This window comes from Pelodiscus sinensis, chromosome 5, assembly GCF_049634645.1.
Source record: "Pelodiscus sinensis isolate JC-2024 chromosome 5, ASM4963464v1, whole genome shotgun sequence".
NCBI classification, from domain to species: Eukaryota; Metazoa; Chordata; order Testudines; family Trionychidae; genus Pelodiscus; species Pelodiscus sinensis.
In genome coordinates, this window is record NC_134715.1 from 133,887,110 (window position 1) to 133,908,558 (window position 21,449).

General features: G+C 66.7%; 1 protein-coding gene across 9 annotated transcripts in view; it reads right to left on the reverse strand.

The window, feature by feature from the left end:
* The window catches only part of ADISSP (adipose secreted signaling protein), a 100,453-nt gene that overhangs the window by 51,088 nt on the left and 27,916 nt on the right, over positions 1-21,449 (reverse strand). For 6 of the 9 annotated variants that reach the window (XM_075931082.1, XM_075931087.1, XM_075931085.1 and 3 more), the window contains exon 2: positions 14,236-14,315. In XM_075931082.1, coding sequence (XP_075787197.1) covers positions 14,236-14,315 — 80 coding nt within the window. The other 3 variants (XM_075931083.1, XM_075931089.1, XM_075931090.1) reach the window with 3 other exon arrangements.

Genomic DNA, 21,449 nt, shown 5'->3' on the forward strand with positions numbered 1-21,449 from the left:
TCCGCCAGCAGAACCCCCAGCCCACGCTAACGGGGGGCACCGTCGTACAAACGCCTCTTCCGCCAGCAGAACCCCCAGCCCACGCTAACGGGGGGAACGCTCGTGCAAACGCCTCCTCCGCCCGCAGAACCCCCAGCCCACGCTAACGGGGGGCACGCTCGTGCAAACGCCTCTTCCGCCAGCAGAACCCCCAGCCCACGCTAACGGGGGGAACGCTCGTGCAAACGCCTCCTCCGCCCGCAGAACCCCCAGCCCACGCTAACGGGGGCCACGGTCGTGCAAACGCCTCCTCCGCCAGCAGAACCCCCAGCCCACGCTAACGGGGGGAACGCTCGTGCAAACGCCTCCTCCGCCAGCAGAACCCCCAGCCCACGCTAACGGGGGGCACGGTCGTGCAAACGCCTCCGCCCGCCCGCAGAACCCCCAGCCCACGCTAACGGGGGGCACGCTCGTGCAAACGCCTCTTCCGCCCACCAGCAGAACCCCCAGCCCACGCTAATGGGGGGCAGGGTCGTGCAAACGCCTCCTCCGCCAGCAGAACCCCCAGCCCACGCTAACGGGGGCACGCTCGTGCAAACGCCTCCTCCGCCCGCCAGCAGAACCCCCAGCCCACGCTAACGGGGGCACGGTCGTGCAAACGCCTCCTCCGCCCGCAGAACCCCCAGCCCACGCTAACGGGGGGCACGGTCGTGCAAACGCCTCCTCCGCCCGCCAGCAGAACCCCCAGCCCACGCTAACGGGGGCACGCTCGTGCAAACGCCTCCTCCACCCGCAGAACCCCCAGCCCACGCTAACGGGGGGCACGGTCGTGCAAACGCCTCCTCCGCCCGCAGAACCCCCAGCCCACGCTAACGGGGGCACGGTCGTGCAAACGCCTCCTCCGCCCGCAGAACCCCCAGCCCACGCTAACGGGGGCACGGTCGTGCAAACGCCTCCTCCGCCCGCAGAACCCCCAGCCCACGCTAACGGGGGGCACGGTCGTGCAAACGCCTCCTCCGCCAGCAGAACCCCCAGCCCACGCTAACGGGGGGCACGCTCGTGCAAATGCCTCTTCTGCCAGCAGAACCCCCAGCCCACGCTAACGGGAGGCATGGTCGTGCAAACGCCTCTTCCGCCAGCAGAACCCCCAGCCCACGCTAATGGGGGGAACGCTCGTGCAAACGCCTCCTCCTCCGCCCGCAGAACCCCCAGCCCACGCTAACGGGGGCCACGGTCGTGCAAACGCCTCCTCCGCCCGCAGAACCCCCAGCCCACGCTAACGGGGGGCACGGTCGTGCAAACGCCTCCTCCGCCCGCAGAACCCCCAGCCCACGCTAATGGGGGGCACGCTCGTGCAAACGCCTCCTCCACCCGCAGAACCCCCAGCCCACGCTAACGGGGGGAACGCTCGTGCAAACGCCTCCTCCGCCAGCAGAACCCCCAGCCCACGCTAACGGGGGGCAGGGTCGTGCAAACGCCTCCTCCGCCCGCAGAACCCCCAGCCCACGCTAACGGGGGGCAGGGTCGTGCAAACGCCTCCGCCGCCCGCAGAACCCCCAGCCCACGCTAACGGGGGCACGCTCGTGCAAACGCCGCCTCCGCCAGCAGAACCCCCAGCCCACGCTAACGGGGGGCACCGTCGTACAAACGCCTCTTCCGCCAGCAGAACCCCCAGCCCACGCTAACGGGGGGCACGCTCGTGCAAACGCCTCTTCCGCCAGCAGAACCCCCAGCCCACGCTAACGGGGGGAACGCTCGTGCAAACGCCTCCTCCGCCCGCAGAACCCCCAGCCCACGCTAACGGGGGCCACGGTCGTGCAAACGCCTCCTCCGCCAGCAGAACCCCCAGCCCACGCTAACGGGGGGCACGGTCGTGCAAACGCCTCCGCCCGCCCGCAGAACCCCCAGCCCACGCTAACGGGGGGCACGCTCGTGCAAACGCCTCTTCCGCCCACCAGCAGAACCCCCAGCCCACGCTAATGGGGGGCAGGGTCGTGCAAACGCCTCCTCCGCCAGCAGAACCCCCAGCCCACGCTAACGGGGGCACGCTCGTGCAAACGCCTCCTCCGCCCGCCAGCAGAACCCCCAGCCCACGCTAACGGGGGCACGGTCGTGCAAACGCCTCCTCCGCCCGCAGAACCCCCAGCCCACGCTAACGGGGGGCACGGTCGTGCAAACGCCTCCTCCGCCCGCCAGCAGAACCCCCAGCCCACGCTAACGGGGGCACGGTCGTGCAAACGCCTCCTCCGCCCGCAGAACCCCCAGCCCACGCTAACGGGGGGCAGGGTCGTGCAAACGCCTCCTCCGCCCGCCAGCAGAACCCCCAGCCCACGCTAATGGGGGGCAGGGTCGTGCAAACGCCTCCTCCGCCAGCAGAACCCCCAGCCCACGCTAACGGGGGCACGGTCGTGCAAACGCCTCCTCCGCCAGCAGAACCCCCAGCCCACGCTAACGGGGGGCACGCTCGTGCAAACGCCTCCTCCGCCCGCCAGCAGAACCCCCAGCCCACGCTAACGGGGGCACGGTCGTGCAAACGCCTCCTCCGCCCGCAGAACCCCCAGCCCACGCTAACGGGGGCACGGTCGTGCAAACGCCTCCTCCGCCCGCAGAACCCCCAGCCCACGCTAACGGGGGGCACGCTCGTGCAAACGCCTCCTCCGCCCGCCAGCAGAACCCCCAGCCCACGCTAACGGGGGCACGGTCGTGCAAACGCCTCCTCCATCCGCAGAACCCCCAGCCCACGCTAACGGGGGGCACGGTCGTGCAAACGCCTCCTCCGCCCGCAGAACCCCCAGCCCACGCTAACGGGGGGCACGCTCGTGCAAACGCCTCCTCCGCCCGCAGAACCCCCAGCCCACGCTAACGGGGGGCACGGTCGTGCAAACGCCTCCTCCGCCCGCAGAACCCCCAGCCCACGCTAACGGGGGGCACGCTCGTGCAAACGCCTCCTCCGCCCGCAGAACCCCCAGCCCACGCTAACGGGGGGCAGGGTCGTGCAAACGCCTCCTCCGCCCGCCAGCAGAACCCCCAGCCCACGCTAACGGGGGGCAGGGTCGTGCAAACGCCTCCTCCGCCCGCCAGCAGAACCCCCAGCCCACGCTAACGGGGGCACGGTCGTGCAAACGCCTCCTCCGCCAGCAGAACCCCCAGCCCACGCTAACGGGGGCACGGTCGTGCAAACGCCTCCGCCCGCAGAACCCCCAGCCCACGCTAACGGGAGGCAGGGTCGTGCAAACGCCTCCTCCGCCCACAGAACCCCCAGCCCACGCTAACGGGGGCACGGTCGTGCAAACGCCTCCTCCGCCCACAGAACCCCCAGCCCACGCTAACGGGGGCACGGTCGTGCAAACGCCTCCTCCGCCCACAGAACCCCCAGCCCACGCTAACGGGGGCACGGTCGTGCAAACGCCTCCTCCGCCCGCAGAACCCCCAGCCCACGCTAACGGGGAGCAGGGTCGTGCAAACGCCTCCTCTGCCAGCAGAACCCCCAGCCCACGCTAACGGGGGGCAGGGTCGTGCAAACGCCTCCTCCCCCCGCCAGCAGAACCCCCAGCCCACGCTAACGGGGGGCTGGGTCGTGCAAACGCCTCCTCCCCCCGCCAGCAGAACCCCCAGCCCACGCTAACGGGGGGCAGGGTCGTGCAAACGCCTCCTCCTCCGCCAGCAGAACCCCCAGCCCACGCTAACGGGGGCACGGAGCAGCCGTCTCAGAGGTGCTGGGAGCAGCCCGGACTGGCCATGCAGGAGTCCCACGAGGCTGTAGATGCCCCGCTCCTTGGCCCCCCAAGCTCGGACTCTCAGTCGTCTCCGGCCTGGGCTCTGCTCCTCGGACCTGCTGTCGGGGAAGGGGCAGCCACTGCCCCACGGAGGCCACTTTCTACCAACAGCAGCTGAGATATTTTGGTGGCGGCAGGAGCAGCCACTGAAGCCTCCTCCCCCCAACACTTTGCCCAGGCCAGAAGCACGTGGAGCAGCCTGGGACTGCAGCCTTCAGGCTCCTGCAGGGCTGCTGGCTGGGAGCTGCCTAGGTAAGCGCCTCCCAGCCAGAGCCTGCCTCTGGCACCCCCCCACTACCTGCCCCAGGCCACCACCCAAATCCTCGGCACCCCTTTCCCCCAGGTCACAACCCGCCCCCCGACCCTGCCCCCCCCCTAGAGCCCCTCCCTCAGGCCAGAATCCTCTCCGGCACCCAGACCCCCTCCTGGACTCTGCACCCCAAGCCTCTGCCCCAGATCACACCCCCCCTTCACCCAAACTCCCTTTCGGACTCCACGCCCCCTTCCGCACCCCAGAATCTCGGAGTAGCCCCCCCATTCAAAATTATTCCCACCCCTGGTCTAGGCCTCCACTTGGATGCCCTGCAGACGCGGCTCTAGTGTACAAAGCCCGGATGCTGCGAACATCTCGGGTGGCCAGGAAACGCCGTCCCCTCCTGGTGGACAAGGACCTGGCCTCAGGCCGGGGTCCCCTCGCAGACGGACTCCCCGGCGATACGGTCACCCCAAGGGCTGCTTGGTGCCCCGCGGCAAAGGGCTCGCTACCCCTCACCCCGACTACCTCTCCACACAGCTGTCGTGACCCTCCTCTGTCAGTGCCAGGAAGGGCTCCAGGGAGAGCCGGCCATTCACTGCGCGCTGAGCGCTCGGTCTCGCCGCCACCGAAGGAACGAAGGGCACTTTCCGGCACGGTGCTGTACAGTCGGTAACCAGAGGGACGCCCAGATAACACAGAGGTCCACTTGCTCCCGGCGCCTAGCATGACTGGAGCGCGACGACGTCAAACAAGGGACGGTTCAGTGGCATCGGAGCGAAACCCGAGGCGCAAACGGCCACGAGGCCGGGACGTCGGCACGGCCGGGCGGAGGAGCGAACGGACAGTAAGCGCGGCGGGTGTCAGGAGAAGCCAGACGAGCTGTTGGTTTCCCCACCCCGAGGGAGCAAAGGGCAGTGTTCACCACGGTCCGTGAAGGCCGGCTCCTCGGAAGTGGCCTTCGACAAAGATTGTAACCGAGGACCCGTCCCTCCCCAGAAAGCTTGTTAAACTGGTTTCGTTTTGACCAGTTTGGGTCTCTCTTCTCTCTGCTTCTCCCGCTCAGCTCTCTGGCCTTTGCCAACAAACTCGTCTCAGTTCTGCCTGCTCATCTAGTCGAGGGATGCGGGCACCGCCAGCTGAGCTGGTGAGGAATCTGCCTCTTTGGAGACAGTGGAGGTGGCATTCCCGTGGGCTGGATGTCGCGCGGGGGGCTTGTCTGGGGAACGCGGGCACCGACATACCCCACGGGTGGCCCCCCAAGGCCGTGCCTGGACTGGCAGAACCCGAAGGGCTTGCTTGGCTGGTGGCAGACGGGAGCGGCGGGCAGCTGCCGCACAGTTTAGCACCAATGAATTCCAACCGGGCTAAGGCAGAGCGGGAACAGGGACAACCTGCAGAACCAGCTGGGCACAAAGCCTGCAGCGGCTCGGAACGCCGGGTCCCACGGAACAGCCTGTGCGCCTGGGTTCCTACAGAACACTCACTCGACGCCAAGGTGTGGGGCCTGGGGATCTAACAGAGCCTGCTCTGGGATGATGATCACGGTTGATGCGTTTGCCCCTCTACCCACGGGGCGCTCGCCACAGCAAGGGGAAGGCAGGTGTGACGGCGCGTTGGGGGTCCCCCGTCTCCTGCACCCCGAACTGGCACAAACAGGCTGCACCAGCCGGTGGAATAGAGGAAGTTTATTGCCTCTCCAGGATACAGCACAGCACAGATGGAATCTGGTCACAGAGCTGGGCTAGGATGCCTCAGGCCCCCTTGAGATGGGGGAGACTGGGCCCCTAAACTCCAGCTCCTCTCCCTAGGCTGTCTCCTCCATGCTCCCAGACAGAAACTAACTAACTCCCTTCCAGCCCTGCCCCCCAGCCAGGGCAGCCTCCACCTTCCTTTGTTCCTCTCCATGGGGGGTGTCTGGCCACTGGTTTGCATAGTGACTCATCCTGTTTTGCTGGGTCGTGGTACCCACGGCAGCCAGTGGGGGTTACCCCAGAGCCAGCAGCATAGAAACCAGCCAGGTACCCCCACTACGTCACAGCAGGTCAGTGGAGGAGACGGAACTTTCTCGCGGGCTGGCTGGGCCGAGGCAGGGAAACGAACGAAGGGCCCTCGCTACCCTCCACACTTCTCCAGGTCTCTTCCCTCCACACAGAGCAATGCACATATCAAAGGAGACATGCAAAGTGCTCCCCTTAGGCAGGAACAATCCGTGTCACACACGCAGAACGGGAAGCAGCTGTCTAGGAAGGATACGGCAGAAAGGGATCTAGGGCTCCGAGTGGACCACAGGCTAAATATGAGTCAGCGTGTGATGCTGCTGCAAAAAAAGCAAATATGATTCTGGGAGGCATGAACAGGAGTGTGGTGAGCAAGACCCGAGGAGTCGTTCTTCCGCTCTGCTCTGCGCTGGTTAGGCCTCAGCTGGAGTCTTGTGTCCAGTCCTGGGCACCACATCTCAAGAAAGATGTGGAGAAATTGGAGAAGGCCCAGCAAAGAGCAACTCAAATGACAAAAGGTCTAGAAAATGCGAGCTAGGAGGGAAGACTGAAAGAATTGGGCTTGTTTAGTTTGGAAGGAGAAGACAGAGGGGGCATGAGAGCAGCTTTCAAGTACCTAAAAGGGTGTCACAAGGAGGAGGAAGAAAATTGTTCCCCTTGGCCTCTGAGGACAGGACAAGAAGCAAGGGGCTTAAACTGCAGCCAGGGAGGTTTAGGACAGTTGGAAAAACTTCCTGCCTGTCAGTGATGAAACACTGGAATCAATTGCCCAGGGGGGTTGTGGAATCTCCATCGCTGGGGCTACTGAAGAGCAGGTGGGACAGACACCTGCCAGGGATGGGCTAGCCGGTGCTTGGTCCTGCCGTGAGGGTGGAGACTGGACTCAGTGACTCTCGAGGTCCCTTCCAGTCCTGGGGTTCTATGAAAGCAAGAGCCTAGTGCCACAAAACACGCCGTGACTCACTCAGCTCCCCGGGGAGCGAGGAGAGGCGAGCGTGAGCCATGTGTAATTCACGTCAGTCTCTTGCCGTAACGCACGCCGATAGTATGGTGATGAGGCTGGTACGAGAACCTTCCGAGCTCCGCTCCTCTCTCAAGATAGCTCAGTCGTGACTCTAGCCACCAGCTCAGCCGCAGCGAATTACTGCGGAAACAAGAGCCCACAACTTCCTGCCTTCCTCTCCCCCGTCACGAGGGGGGGGGGGGCTTCCGTTGCTAGGGCAGACCTCTGCCCGCCGCCCCTCTGCTCGCGAGCGCCCCGCTCTCCGATCAGTGGCGTCCCAGCCGGCACCTCTCCTCAGCCACCAGCCCGTCGCAGGCCAGGCAGTGTTTGGAGGAGATGCGGCCACGCCAGCGAGTCCCACGGCGAAGCAGAGCAAACTGCGTACGGCTGGCTGCGCTCCGCGGCCTCCAGGCCTCGTCAGGCCCAGCACTGAAGAGAATCCGGCCGGCCCTTCCCCATTTGCTCGCTTGTGTCCTTCCACACCACAAGGGCACTGCTGCCGTCACCTTCCGCCCAGAGGAGCCCGACTCAGCAGCAGCTCTGACCTGACTGCCGAGCCCCGGATGCCCGCAGCGCAGAGTCCAGATGGGCCCGGCATCTGCAAAGCCTTGGGCCACTGCCAGCTGCCCCCGCGTCAGGCCTGCTCTGCAGGCACAGCACTGGGCAGCGCCTCAGAAACAGCTGGCTGACAGGGTGTGGGGAAGGCTAGCTCAGTGGTTTGAGCATCGGCCTGCTAAACCCAGAGTTAGGAGTTCAATCCTTGAGGAGGCCATTTAGGGATATGGGGCAGAATTGGTCAGGGATGGTACTTGGTCCTGCTGTGAAGGTTGGCACTGGACTCAATGACCTTTCAAGGTCCCTTCCAGCTCTAGGAGACAGGCAGCTCCAGTCACGTAACCCTGAGCTGCCAGAGGCAGCAATGAAACTATTTGGCCCTCCCGGGGTCTCAAGCACAGCAGCCGCCAGGATACTGTGAAACCGAGGTGCTTTCAGACCCTCTGGGTCATGGCTCCGGCTCTCCAGCTGAGGAGAGGGGTGTCTACAGAGCTTCCTAGAAACACGCCAGGCTGTTCCTTTCTGTGGCGCACAGCCCCTCTGCCCGAAACAGTCGGCCAGCACCTGTGAGGGGCGGTGGTAGGAGGAACAACACCCCAGGAAGAGGCAACAGGCCAGAGCTCCCCGTCCTCACAGGAGTTCCAATGCCTGACTCCTTTTGGGGTCTAAATGCTTTGGAGGGTTTGGCTCCCAATGTGGAAAAGCATGCCCAGCGGTTCGGCCACCACCCCCTCACATCGTCCAATCAGAGCAGGCAGGACCCTTGATTGACGGCTACGTCCCTTTTCCGTAAAAGGGACGTGACTTAGACGTATCGCGATTGCCAATGAAGGGGGGGGGGGGGGGGATTTAAATCTTCTCCTCTTCGTTAGCAATTGCGATACGTCTAATTCACATCCCTCTCACGGAAAGGGACCCGCACCCCTTTTCAGCAAGCCCCACCGAGGGCTCAGGGCTGCAGGTGAGAGCTCTCGCCACGCCCTGAGTCGCCCGGGCCCCAGCACCGACCGAGCTGTCGCAGCCGGGAAACAGGGCCCCCTCCCTGTCCCCAGCAGGGGATCACCTTGCCCCTGCCCCACCTTGAGCCCCCCCGTGCATCCTTCTGAACCCAGTCTGCACCCCCACCAGCCCCCCAACCCTCAGCCCAGAGCCTGCACCCCAACCCCCAGCCCAGAGCTTCTTCCCTTCCCTGCACTGCAGCCCATGGCCTGCACCCCCACCTGCACCCCAGCCCAGAGCCTCTTCCCTTTCCTGCACCCCCACCTGCACCCCAACCCCCAGCCCAGAGCCTCTTCCCTTTCCTGCACCCCCACCTGCACCCCAGCCCAGAGCCTCTTCCCTTTCCTGCACCCCCACCTGCACCCCAACCCCGAGCCCAGAGCCTCTTCCCTTTCCTGCACCCCCACCTGCACCCCAGCCCAGAGCCTCTTCCCTTTCCTGCACCCCCACCTGCACCCCAGCCCAGAGCCTCTTCCCTTTCCTGCACCCTCACCTGCACCCCAACCACCAGCCCAGAGCCTCTTCCCTTTCCTGCACCCCCACCTGCACCCCAGCCCAGAGCCTCTTCCCTTTCCTGCACCCTCACCTGCACCCCAACCACCAGCCCAGAGCCTCTTCCCTTTCCTGCACCCCCACCTGCACCCCAGCCCAGAGCCTCTTCCCTTTCCTGCACCCTCACCTGCACCCCAACCACCAGCCCAGAGCCTCTTCCCTTTCCTGCACCCCCACCTGCACCCCAGCCCAGAGCCTCTTCCCTTTCCTGCACCCCCACCTACACCCCAACCCCCAGCCCAAAGCCTCTTCCTTTTCCTGCGAGATGTGGGGGAGCATTCGCAGCCAGCCCCCCGCGCCGGCCGACCCCCGAGATGTGGGGGGGCATTCGCAGCCAGCCCACCCCCCGCGCCGGCCGACCCCCGAGATGTGGGGGAGCATTCGCAGCCAGCCCACCCCCCGCGCCGGCCGACCCCCGAGATGTGGGGGGGCATTCGCAGCCAGCCCACCCCCCGCGCCGGCCGACCCCCGAGATGTGGGGGGGCATTCGCAGCCAGCCCACCCCCCGCGCCGGCCGACCCCCGAGATGTGGGGGGGCATTCGCAGCCAGCCCACCCCCCGCGCCGGCCGACCCCCGAGATGTGGGGGGGCATTCGCAGCCAGCCCACCCCCCGCGCCGGCCGACCCCCGAGATGTGGGGGGGTATTCGCAGCCAGCCAGCCCGCCCCCCGCGCCGGCCGACCCCCGAGATGTGGGGGAGCATTCGCAGCCAGCCCGCCCCCCGCGCCGGCCGACCCCCGAGATGTGGGGGAGCATTCGCAGCCAGCCCACCCCCCGCGCCGGCCGACCCCCGAGATGTGGGGGGGTATTCGCAGCCAGCCAGCCCGCCCCCCGCGCCGGCCGACCCCCGAGATGTGGGGGGGCATTCGCAGCCAGCCCACCCCCCACGCCGGCCGACCCCCGAGATGTGGGGGGGCATTCGCAGCCAGCCTGCCCCCCGCGCCGGCCGACCCCCGAGATGTGGGGGGGCATTCGCAGCCAGCCCACCCCCCGCGCCGGCCGACCCCCGAGATGTGGGGGGGTATTCGCAGCCAGCCCGCCCCCCACGCCGGCCGACCCCCGAGATGTGGGGGAGCATTCGCAGCCAGCCCGCCCGCCCCCCGCGCCGGCCGACCCCCGAGATGTGGGGGGGCATTCGCAGCCAGCCCGCCCCCCGCGCCGGCCGACCCCCGAGATGTGGGGGGGCATTCGCAGCCAGCCCACCCCCCGCGCCGGCCGACCCCCGAGATGTGGGGGGGCATTCGCAGCCAGCCCAGCGTGATGCTGCCTGGCTTTCTGAGCCAGACAGCCACACCCGGAGCGTTCTCCACGTCAGCCCCTCAGCCTCCTGCCTACTAGGCCCTCTAGGGGCCGCGGGCCCCCCATGAACCGCGGGGCGGATGGAGAACATTAGCAGGAGAGGGTCCTGGGGGGCTCGGTTTGCACCTGCAGCCACATGCCCTGGCTTCAGGGGCCCCTCTCGGGCACCCCCAGAGCTTCCGGGCAGGCAGCGCCCAGTTCGGCCACAGCCGGTCCCAGCGGCTCCCAGCATTGGAGCCCGGCTAGTTAAACCCACGTCTTTCCCAGGCCAGCGGCCCACACGACTCCCAGCGGCTCAGGCCGGAGCGTCCAGCCAAGCAGCCTCGGCCTGCCTGGGAGCCAGCCACATTGCGGGAGCCGTGCGGATTCCTAGAGAGCTCTGCTCCCGCGCCCGGTCACGTCCCGGCGCCAAGGGGCCTGGCCCAGGGCGGGAGGCCCCGGGAAAGGGGCTGCCCTCCCCTGGGAGCTGGGGAAGAGAACACGGGGGGGGCCAACCCCTCCACACTGGGCTTGGGGGGGGGGTTCGGGGGGGGGGGCGGAGATTGGGCTGAGAGCTTCTCCTCCACCCGCCCCGCTGCCCTCCGGTGTCAGGACGGCGAGAAGAGGCGGAAACCACAACCCAGCAGCGTCCCTCCCGGCCCCCCCCCCTCCCCCAGCGCAGAGGGCCAGGGCCAACGGCCCAGTGACCCCCGGGACACCTCTGCGCGCCGCACCCGGGGCCAGGCAGCACTGGCGCACAAGGACGGGGGGGAGCCACCCCGGTACCCGAGCAGGCGCACGCCGCAGAGAGGGGGCCGCAGCCCGCCGGTCACAAGGGACGAGGGAGGGACGGTCGTGCCACCGCCCCCAGGCCGGCTCTCCCGCGCACAGACCCCGGTCCCCGGGCGGCAGGTTTGCTCCCCACTCCCAGGCGAGGGCCCAGGCAGCAGCCCTGCCCGAGGCTCCCCAGCAGCCACGTTCTGAGACCCGCCCGGCGCGGTGCATCCAGAGTCGCCCGGCCACACCCGGCTCCCCTCTGCCTGGCACAGAGAGGAACCCGGCCCCACGGGCCTGCCCCCAGCCACTCCCCAACCGGCTCCCTACCCAGCCCCGAGGGGCCCGGCGCCCCCCTTGCCTCTGCCCCCGGCTGCTTGGCACGGCCCCCGGACAGGCAGAGGGTCCCCCCGACACGCCGCTCAGCGAAAGGGGGAGAGACGGCCACCTGACTCCCTACTACACTCCCCCCTCGGTCCTAATGGATCCATCCTCCCAGCCTCCCTGGCAGGCAGGCCACTCACCCCACTGCACAGATGGGAAACTGAGGCAGGGCGCCTCTCTCTGCCATGCCCAGGTCAGACTGGGAGTGGTGGTGCAGCAAGGACGTGAACCCGGGTCCTAGGTCACGCCTTCTCCACCAGCCGCTGCGCTCCACTTCCTCCCGGGAGCCAGGCGCAGAGGGGCGCAGCGAGGGCCGGCGGCCGGCGACTGCGTGTGCAAGGAGGGCCGCCAACCCGCGAGCGCCGGGCTCCGGACGCTGCTTCCAGCCACTTGGCCGCAGCGGGCGTCCCCAGCCCCAGCCAGGCCCGGGGGGCAGCCCCTGGACTGATTCCCACCCCGGCGGGCTGGGAAGACTCAGCTGGCGTCCCACACCCCAGTCCCCTTCCCTTCTGGTGGGTTCGCCCCCGAAGTTACCCGGCGGCCAGCTCTTCACAGCTCCGCAGACAGACCGGGTCAGGGCATGCTGGCTGGAGCAGCGAGCAGGCCTCCGCGGCAGCGTAACCAGCGCCCTACGCAGTGCTAGGGGGCCCGGGGCACGGGTGGGGCAGTCTCCCAGGGGCCCTGGCCACTGGTGGGTCTCAAAAAACCCAACGGGCACTGCACCAAGGCCTCTTTAGTCGGAGTAACCAGCTGCACTGCACACGCGGCCACAGCTCGCCCGCTGCGTGCGGTGAAACGCCAGCCCTGCTCCGCCCCAGAGGCGGCTGCATTTCAGCAGTGGGAAGGGGTCCCCAAAGGTGGAGCGCCTTGGGATCTGGCAGGCAGTGCTACGCTCCCGCAGGCCCAGCCCCCAGCCACAAGGAAAAGGCTCTGGGCTGGGATAAGAGACTTGAGCCAGTCCCTGCCTCTGCCACTGACTCCCTGCATGGCCTTGAGCCGGTCACTTCATCTCCCTGGCACAGCGCGGCACGCACAAGAGGCGGCGGACATGCCCCTTGTCTGCACTGGCAGCCCCTGCCACGGGCGGGCGCGGCAGAGCCCAGCACAGCGGGGCCCCTGGACACGCGGGCAGCAGGGACAGCACTTCGCTGCCCTTCCCCAGGCGATGGGGCCGCACTGAGCTCAGGGGAACGGGGCCTAGAATCCGCCCAGCCCGGTGCGAGGGGGAGCCCAGTGAGAGTCAGCAGGCGATGGTGGAGAGTATCGCACTGTGCGTCTCTCACGCCTCCGGGGGGGGGGGGGGCGGCCTTGGAAGGGGAGAAGCTGGCCAATGCCATGAGCCAGCGTCCCCTCCCCTGCAGGGTCCTCGTGAGTCATCACCTGCGACCACTGCCCCGCACAGCCCCGCCCTGCCCAGGGCAGCGTCCCACAGCCTGGCCGGGCAGGGCTGAAATGGGGCCCAGCAGGCTCCTCTCCCCTGGAAAGGGGTGGCCAGGACGGAGCTGGGGGGAGGGCAGAACATGTATGCAGCAGAGCACACGGCAAGCTAGTAACTACCAGCCCCATCTCCAGGGGGGCAGGGACCCCCCAGCTCTCTCCCCATCCATAAGCCCCCCCACTACGTGAGGGGATGGAACCCCCCCTTCCGCCCCACACAAATGCGGGCTCAGCACTTCCATGGGAGGCCCCCCGGATTCCACGCGCCCCACGAGGAGACGGGTCCTGGCCGGAGACAGCGGCAGAGCCTCCGTTCCACCCTGCCTACGGCTGCCTCCCCTCCCCGGGCCCCTCCCCGCGGGGGCAGTGCCGGGCCGTGCGAGCAGCCAGCGGCTGGCGAGGGGGGGTTTCTCTTTCACCCAGGGAGCCTTGGGGGTCTCAACACCCAGGGGCCACAGCAGCCCGAGGGTCTCCCCAACCCTCCCCCCAAAGCGCCAAGCGGCAGAGGCGCACAAAGGCAGGGGCTCCGGCAGCCCACCGCCGGGAGAGAGCCCACGGCCGGGCCGCCCGCTGGGACAGCGCTCCCGAAAGCGGAGGGGAGCAGCCGTGGGCGGCGCGGAAGGTTCCCGGGCCCCTTGCTCAAAACGGGCCACGTGGGCCCCAGCCCGAGGCCGGGGCAAGGAGTGAAATTCAGGCTGGGCACACAGAGGCCAGATAGCCCCCCCACCGGCTCTCCAATGCCGGCGTCTCGCCCCCCGGGCGCAGGGGCACAAGCAAAAGGCAAGGGACTGCCAGGCCCCTGGCAGGGCACGGGGAAGCCGTTTGGCAGAGACACACGGCAGCTGGCGGCCCAGCACAAGGGGACTGAGACCAAGCCCCCCTCCCCCCGCACTGCCCGCGCCCTCGGTGGATCGCCCCGGCGGAGTGCGGCGCCGCACCACGCGCAGGCAGCCGGGACCCAAAATGCCACCGGATTCCCCGGCTCCCGTGGAAGCGGCAGCTGCCCTAGGGGGGCGCGGGAAGCCCAGCCCGGAGTCCCGCCCGGTGGCTGGGTCAGTCTCGGCAGCCCCGGCGCCCGGCTCCCCGGTGCCGGGGGTGGCATGTGGCCTGGCACGAACGCAGAAGCCAAGTTCAACTTTCCAAGCCAGGGCCGGCGCCGGGCTCGTGGATTCCCGTCTGCAGCCCTGCCCGGAGCCCGCTTTCCCCGAACAGCCCGTCAGCGGGCACGAGCCGCTGGGCACTCACCCTGGTTCGCTGCAGCCATCTGTCCCCCGCGCGGCGACACCTCACAGGAGCGGGCAGGGCGCCATCCTCGGCGGCCGCTTCTGGGGAAGGGAGGGGCAGAGTTAGGGGGCGGCAGGTGAGCAGAGGCAGAGCCAGCGAGCTCCCCACGGATCGGATCGGATCGCTGGCTGCGGGAAGGGCTTGTACTGAAGCACTGCGCCCGATCAGTGCCCGGGAAGGCTTCTCCTGGGTCCTAGAGCCTGACGGGGCAAGGCAGGCAGGAAACCCAGCTCCGGCTGCGGGGACAGGAGCAGAATGTGCCCTGGAAAAGCCAGTCTCCCAGCTGGGCCTTTGGCCCTGGGAGGTCCCGGTCCCGCACCCGTCCCCACAGACCCGTCCCCACCCCAGGGGTTAACGCTTCGCTCGCCCGGAGAGATTCCCTGCAGCGTGGCGGACTTAGAAGCTCCTCCACGTAGCAGTCGGATAAACTGCCGCCTTCGGCGCGGGAGCTGTGATCCTCGGGGCACGCTGGGCTTGCTCGGGCACTCGGCACCTCAGCACTCAGCCCCGGCTCTGCCACTGACTCCCCCGGTGCCCCCCACGGAGTCACTTAACCTCTGGGTCTCAGATCCCAGGAACACCCTTCCCTTCTCCCACCCTTTGTCTCGTCTGCTTCAAGTTTTGGGGCAGGCGCTGCCTCTTCCTCTGCCTCTCCCTGACGCCCTGCGCCGGGGGGCCCTGATCTTAGCCGAGTCCTGGCGGTGACCGCAGGGCACATTGCAAACCGGCCGTGTGCCATAAAGGCAGAAGCGCCGCCTCGTTTGCTTTGAAAAGAAAGGGCAGCAGGAAGGTCCGGCGCAGCAGGCAGCTGGGAGACAGAAGACTTATTCCCAGCCGCAGGCTTGCCGGGCAACCCTGAGCAAAAAGCTCCGTGCCTCAGTTTCCCCATCCGTGCCTTGGGGACGATGCAGAGAGCCCTGACTCCCAAAACACCAGGCTGTAGGGCTAAGCGCTGCGAAGCAAGCCCCGAGCTACGCTACCGAAGCAGAGGAGAGCGAGACGCCAGAGGCAGCCGGTGAGAGTCCCAAGTGTCCTGGCGCAGATGTACCCCCGGAGATGCTGTCAAACCCCAGCCATGAAACAGCCCGTTTCCCTACCGCTTGTCCCCCCGCAGCCAGCGAGCGGTTCATTAACACTCTGAACGTTCCAACGCTTCTCAGAGTCACCGCCCAGCACAGAGCGTCCTCCTCCCAGCACACGCTGCGGCTGGAAGCTGTTTGCAGACACGTCAGAGATAAAAATAGGGCTTTGCCTCCGTGCTCGTCAGATCTCCCGGCTCCCTGCTCTGCCCCGCGGATGCTGCAGCCCGTCCGTGCCCTCGTGCCGGACAAAGCACCCAGCCCCGCCGGCCGCACGAGACCCCGGGCAGAGCCACCGCCGGCCTGGCCCTATTCCCACAACACCCGCCCTCGGGCACAAGCCAAGGCCGAGCCCGGCCTGCCCAGGGCTAAGGAGGGGGGTGGTGCTGTCCTGGTCCCTGCCAGCCCCCAGTGCAGAAGAGGCACCGTCGCAGCCACACGGAGCAGCCTCGTGCTCCGCGAGATGGACAGGAGGGACCTAGGCCTGCTCGGGGCGTCCAGCGCTCCAGCTGGGAGCACAGTACAGCAGCCCCCCGCCCTGAGACAGACCCTCTCCAGGACGCAGCGGTACCCGGCCATGGGCGACATGGACAGCAAAGGGGATTCTCTGGACACCCCCCAGGCCCCCTTCTGCCCAGTGGAGAGGTCACCAGCACGGCACACTCCTGGCCTGGCCGAGGCAGAGATCAGAGGGGTAACAACAAGCAGCCGGCGACGACCCGCTCCCAAAGCGCGGCGAACTTCCCCAGGGCTCAGCGCGTCCCGAGAACGAGCCGCCCGGACCCCCGGCCACACGCCCGGGAGTCCAGCCGCCGCTGGGCGTCCACCACCCGCCACACCTCGGCCCCAGGCCGCCCACCTCCCGGCCCCGCGGCCCCAGCTCTGAGCGGACGCGCAGGGAGAAGGGGAGCGCGCCGGCGAGGGTAAAACCAACAGGGACATCACGGCATCTGCGGCAAAGGCAAAACAAACCTCCCGCACTGCCCGCTATTCTGCTCTGCGAGCTGCCTCGGCCGCCCCGCCAGGAGCCCCGTGCCCGCCCCGCCAGCAGCCCCGCGCCCGCCCGCGGGCTGGGAAGCGCTGTTGCGCACCCCCGCCCGGGCCTGGCTCCATCCTTCGTAATGAAGCGGAGGCAAATACACGAGCCCCCCCCAATGTGAACGGATCCGGGCCCCCAGGCGGGGGCAGGCAGCAAAGGACATGATGCCCTGGTCACGGCGACAGACAATACCCCGTCGGCGAAGCCCGCATCCCACGCTCCCTTGGAAAATGCAGCAGGCGGCCCAATCCTCAGGCCCTGCGGGTCCCCCCAGCCAGCTCTCCGCAGCCTGGCCGTGCTGGGAACCTCCCGGAGTCAGCGGTCACCAAGCCCAGCCACACAGGAGGGCAGCCAGCCTCCCGGAGCCCGCCCGGTCCGGGCACAGCACAGACGGCCCGCGGGCATTCGCACGGCCCCCTCCCGGTCAGCGCCCAGGTGCGGCTACTGGCCCGTGCGGCAACCTGTGGCAGGGTGCATCACGACCCCGGCTCGCCCGCCTACGCCTGGCCGGAGCGGCCATCCCGGGGGGCAGGGACTCCGGCCCTCCTCCGCTGCCAGACCCTGCACAGCAAGGGGCACCTGCTCCCCCCCCAGGCCCATCTGGGTCTGCCCTTCAGCAGCAGGGCCGAGGGAGAGGGAGCGAGGCCCCGGGCCCAGCTGATGCTCCCGCGTGGGCACGGCCCCGGCTCCCAGCCGAGGGCTCATGCTGAACCCAGGCAGGACCCATGTGGTGCCGGTCGGAAGTGGGAAATGCTCTGAGGAGCTGGCCAAGGCTCACAGCCCCCCGCCCGAGAGCTACGACCCCGCAGGGCCCCAGTACCAGGGAGGCACCATGGCCAACGTCTTGTCACCGCCTGGTCAGAGAGCCCCAGAACAGGAAGGGGCTTCGCGAGGGCCCCAAGGCCAGTCCCTGCCCCCACGGCAGGACCAAGCACCCTCCAGAGCAGCGGTTCCCAGCCGTCGCCAGACGGGGACCCGTTCTGACAATTCAGGAAGACTTGGTGAGCCAGGGCAAGTCAAAAACGGGGAGGGGGGGGGGCAGAGCCACCTGGGGAGACACCCGGCGACCCTTCTGAAATGTAATGGCGACCCGGATTGGGTCCCGACCCGTAGGTTGGGGAACCCTGGTCCAGCCCATCCCTGGCAGGTGTCTGTCCAACCTGCTCTTCGATATCCCCAGGGATGGAGATTCCACAACCCCCCAGGCAACGGATTCCAGTGTTTGACCCCCTGACAGGCAGGAAGTTTTTCCCAATGTCCAACCTAAACCTCCCTTGCTGCCGTTTAAGCCCCTTGCTGCTTGTCCCGTCCTCAGAGGCCAAGGGGAACAATTTTTCTCCCTCCTCTTTGTAATGCCCTTTTGGGGGCTTGCAAGCTGCTCTCATGTCCCCCCTCAGTCTTCTCCCTTCCAAACGAAACAAGCCCAATTCCTTCAGCTTTCCCTCACAGCTCATGTTCTCTAGACCTTGAATCATTCTTATTACTCTTCTCTGGACCCTCTCCCATTTCTCCACCTTTCTTGAAACGTGGGGCCCAGAACTGGACACAAGACTCCAAGTTTATGTCTACACTGGCGGCTTCTTGCGCAAGAACATCTTGCGCAAGTGTTCTTGTGCAAGAACTCTTGTGCAAGAAAACGTCCACACGGCCATGTGCGAGCTGTGCTTTTGCACAAGAGCGTCCACGGCCCTGTGGATGCTCTCTTGCGCACGAAAGCGGTAGTGGCCATTTTAGCCACAGGGCTTTCTTGCACAAGAAATCCCTGCCGAGCACCCACCCTGCCCTCTTGCGCAAGAGGGCTTATACCTGTCTACTGTGTCTACGCCGTACTGGAAATTTCCTTGCACAAGAGCGGGCGGGCAGTGTAGACGCTCCGCAGATTCTCGCGCAAGAAGCCACGAGTGTAGACGTAGCCCAGTTGTGGCCAAATCAGCGCAGAGCAGAGCAGAGCGGAAGGACTTCTCGCCTGGAAACTCCATTCTCCCTCCTGGAAAATGCCGAGCTGCAGCGGCCCCTGCGTCCGTCCCTCCAGGCAGCAGGACTACCTGCCTGTGTTTGAAGCTGCTGGCGCAGAAAGCGCTGCCCGCCTTCTCCAGGGTGAGTTCCACACTGTACCGTGGCGCCCTGTTCTGGCGATTGAACAAGGGGTGCACAGGGGAGCCCCCAAAGCTATTCGAGGGCTGGAGAAAATGCCGCAGCACGAGAGACGGGAGGAGCTGGATCAGTTTCTCGGACAGCTCACGAGGGACGTGAGAACAGGGCAGCGACCTGCACGGGGAGAGGATTCCCAGCACGAACACGCACGCTCGCCTAGCACAGCGAGGCACAACAGGAGCCAGGGGCCGGAAGTAGATCCCAATTAGGATGTGCATTACCCAAGCGGGGGACTGACCTTTGGAGCAGACTCCCAAGGGAGCGGGGAGTCTCCGTGTCTCCAGGCCCGCGCTGGACGTTAAACTCCTCCAGCAGTAAGTGGGGAGAGGTCAGTCGCCTGTGATATTCCGGAGTCAGACTGCAGGATCCCACGGCCCCGGCTGGCTTCCATACTAGATACAGATCTATGGCAACTCCTGTGTCACCGTCTCCAGTGGGCGGGCCGGAGACATACTCCACTTGTCCCATAACGTCTTGTCCCTCACCGATTTGCTTGCCTGGGAGTTGCAGCTCTTGCCCTCACCCGCACAGACGGCACGGCCAAGGCCACGGCCATGCGATCCCACTGGAGAGAGCTGGCCTGCGATCCCTTCGCCACAGCAGGAGGACAATATCCAGCCTTCTCATAAGAACATAAGAACGGCCGGACTGGGTCAGACCAAAGGTCCATCCAGCCCAGTAGCCTGTCTGCCCACAGTGGCCAGCACCAGGTGCCCCAGAGAGGGTGGACCGAAGACAATGATCAAGCGATTTGTCTCCTGCCATCCCTCTCCAGCCTCTGACAAACAGAGGCCAGGGACACCATTTTCTCCTCTGATCCCAGAGGGAGCTGGGGGGGAAAAATCCTTGCACACTCAGGGCTCCTTAAACGGCCAGCGCGACGCGGACACCGAATGTTTCTGGAGTCCGGCGCCGCTGACGTGGGGCCTATCTTGGAAGAGCCCCCTGGATCTCCTGGGACCATTGGAAAAGACGCCCTTGAAAGTCACATGCTGGCACAGCATGACCGAAGGGGCAGGCCACGACCGGAGGAGCGCGCTCAGTTCCGGCGGGCCTCTCTCGAAGGGTCAGAGCCGCGGCAAAGGAGAGGCAAGCGACCAGCCAATGAAACAGGGAAACACTTCCCTACGGAGAGGCTGCAAAGGGAATTCTTGAGGGAAGAGACGCAGAGAGGGCCATAGCAGAGGGACCCAACCGATTTTCCACCTAAGCAACCTTCGTCAATGGCACCTTCTCTATCCCACGGGTGTGCTCCCTGGACATACCCACAAAGCATCTCATTTCCCCGACGCTGCGCACTCCGGCTGGGCCTCTCAAGCCAGCACAGCCGTGGAGAGGGAACTAGGCTCCATTCGATGGATAGCTGGGGCTGGGCCCGCTGTGGGCGGGGGGCTGCTCTCCACGGCTCCGGAGCTCTCTGCCCGCCCGGGGATCCTAGGGCTCCCCCAGGCAGCTCGACAATTGATCCTTCATCTCCACTTCCAGCAGGGACAATCCATTAGCTCTTGGCAAGCCCTCTGGAGCCGGTCTGCAGAGTCTTCGCGCCGCTCGCGGTGCTCCAGAAGGAAGCGAGCCAGCTCGGCGTCTGGTCCCAGCCCCAGCCGGCAGGGCCGGCGATTAGAGAAAAGATTCAATTTGTTGTAAACTGAGCACTTCTACGGCAATGGAGAGGCCAGACAGAGCCCCGTGGGGGCAGCGGGACGGACTCGCTTCTCAGAGCAAGCGCACGTGGCTGCAATCGGATACTAACGGGGGGGGGAGCGGGACAGGTTTTAAACCTCCGAACGGGCAAGCTCCTTGGATTCCACGGCCACTGTTCTGACAGCGCAGCCAGCTCCAGACCTCCGGGAAGGTGAAGTATTTCACCAGGTGCGATTCAGCAGGGCCGGGAGCTACCCCGCACTGCGGCTCTGCAGTTTGAAATGCAGGAAGGGCCGGGCGGGCGGGCGGCTCCTATTAAACCCCGATTAAACTGCAGAGCCGCAGTGGAGGTGGGTCCCAGACCTGGTGCAAGCCAGGGTCCAGCAGCCCCTCTGTTCACGGCCAGCCCAGGCCGGCTGTGGGCAGACGCTGCTTAGCAGCAGCCTCCCCTGCCCCTCCTGCTACTGCCTCTGGTAGAGGCAGCAGTGTGTGTGGTGGGGGGGGGGGGGAAACGAGGGGGCAGGCAGCACCACGGGGACAGTGCTGAGCAGGAACCAGCTTTTAAGCCGGCTCTCCCCGGCACCAGCACCGGCTCCTGCTTCCGCCCCTTGCTGCCTCGGATACAGAAGCAGCGGGGGGCAGGGGATGACCAAGGAGTCGACTAGATTAACCGATAAGCCCAGGCCTGAGGACTCAAAATGCCCCCCGGCTGCTGGTGCTCCCCCCCCCCCCCCCGCAAGGTGAATCCCACACACTCGGTCCGTGGGACGCAGGGGGGCCCTGGCCCATCACACAGAGCCCTACAGGCGAGGAGTTCTGTGGGGAAAGGGCCGTCCCAGCCAGCTGCGGCAGGGACAGGCCTACATTCGAATGGCCGGCCTTCCGCCCCTGCAACAGCAGGGCGCTTCGGTGGGGGGAGGGGGAAGCAGTGTTTCTATTGCCCTAAAGCAAGGGCAGTCACGAGCCGCCTGGGTCGGTCACAGGGCAGGCAGAGGGGCCTAGTGGTTAAGCCCCTGACCCCCGAGACAGGAGAAAGGGTCCTGCTCCTTGGGGCAGGAACAGTCCGAGGTGTCTGTACAGGGATGACGCCAGTGGGGCCTCAGCCCAGCTCGGGAGGGAAAACTCGCACAAAAGCGACCGTGGCAGCGGCCACCCGGCCACAGGGAACTTTTCCTGCCTCCGCTGGGTCCGTCCAATGACGCCCACGCATCCGCCAATAAACCCAATAGCCCGGGCGGGATGAAACAAAGTGGCCGCGCTGG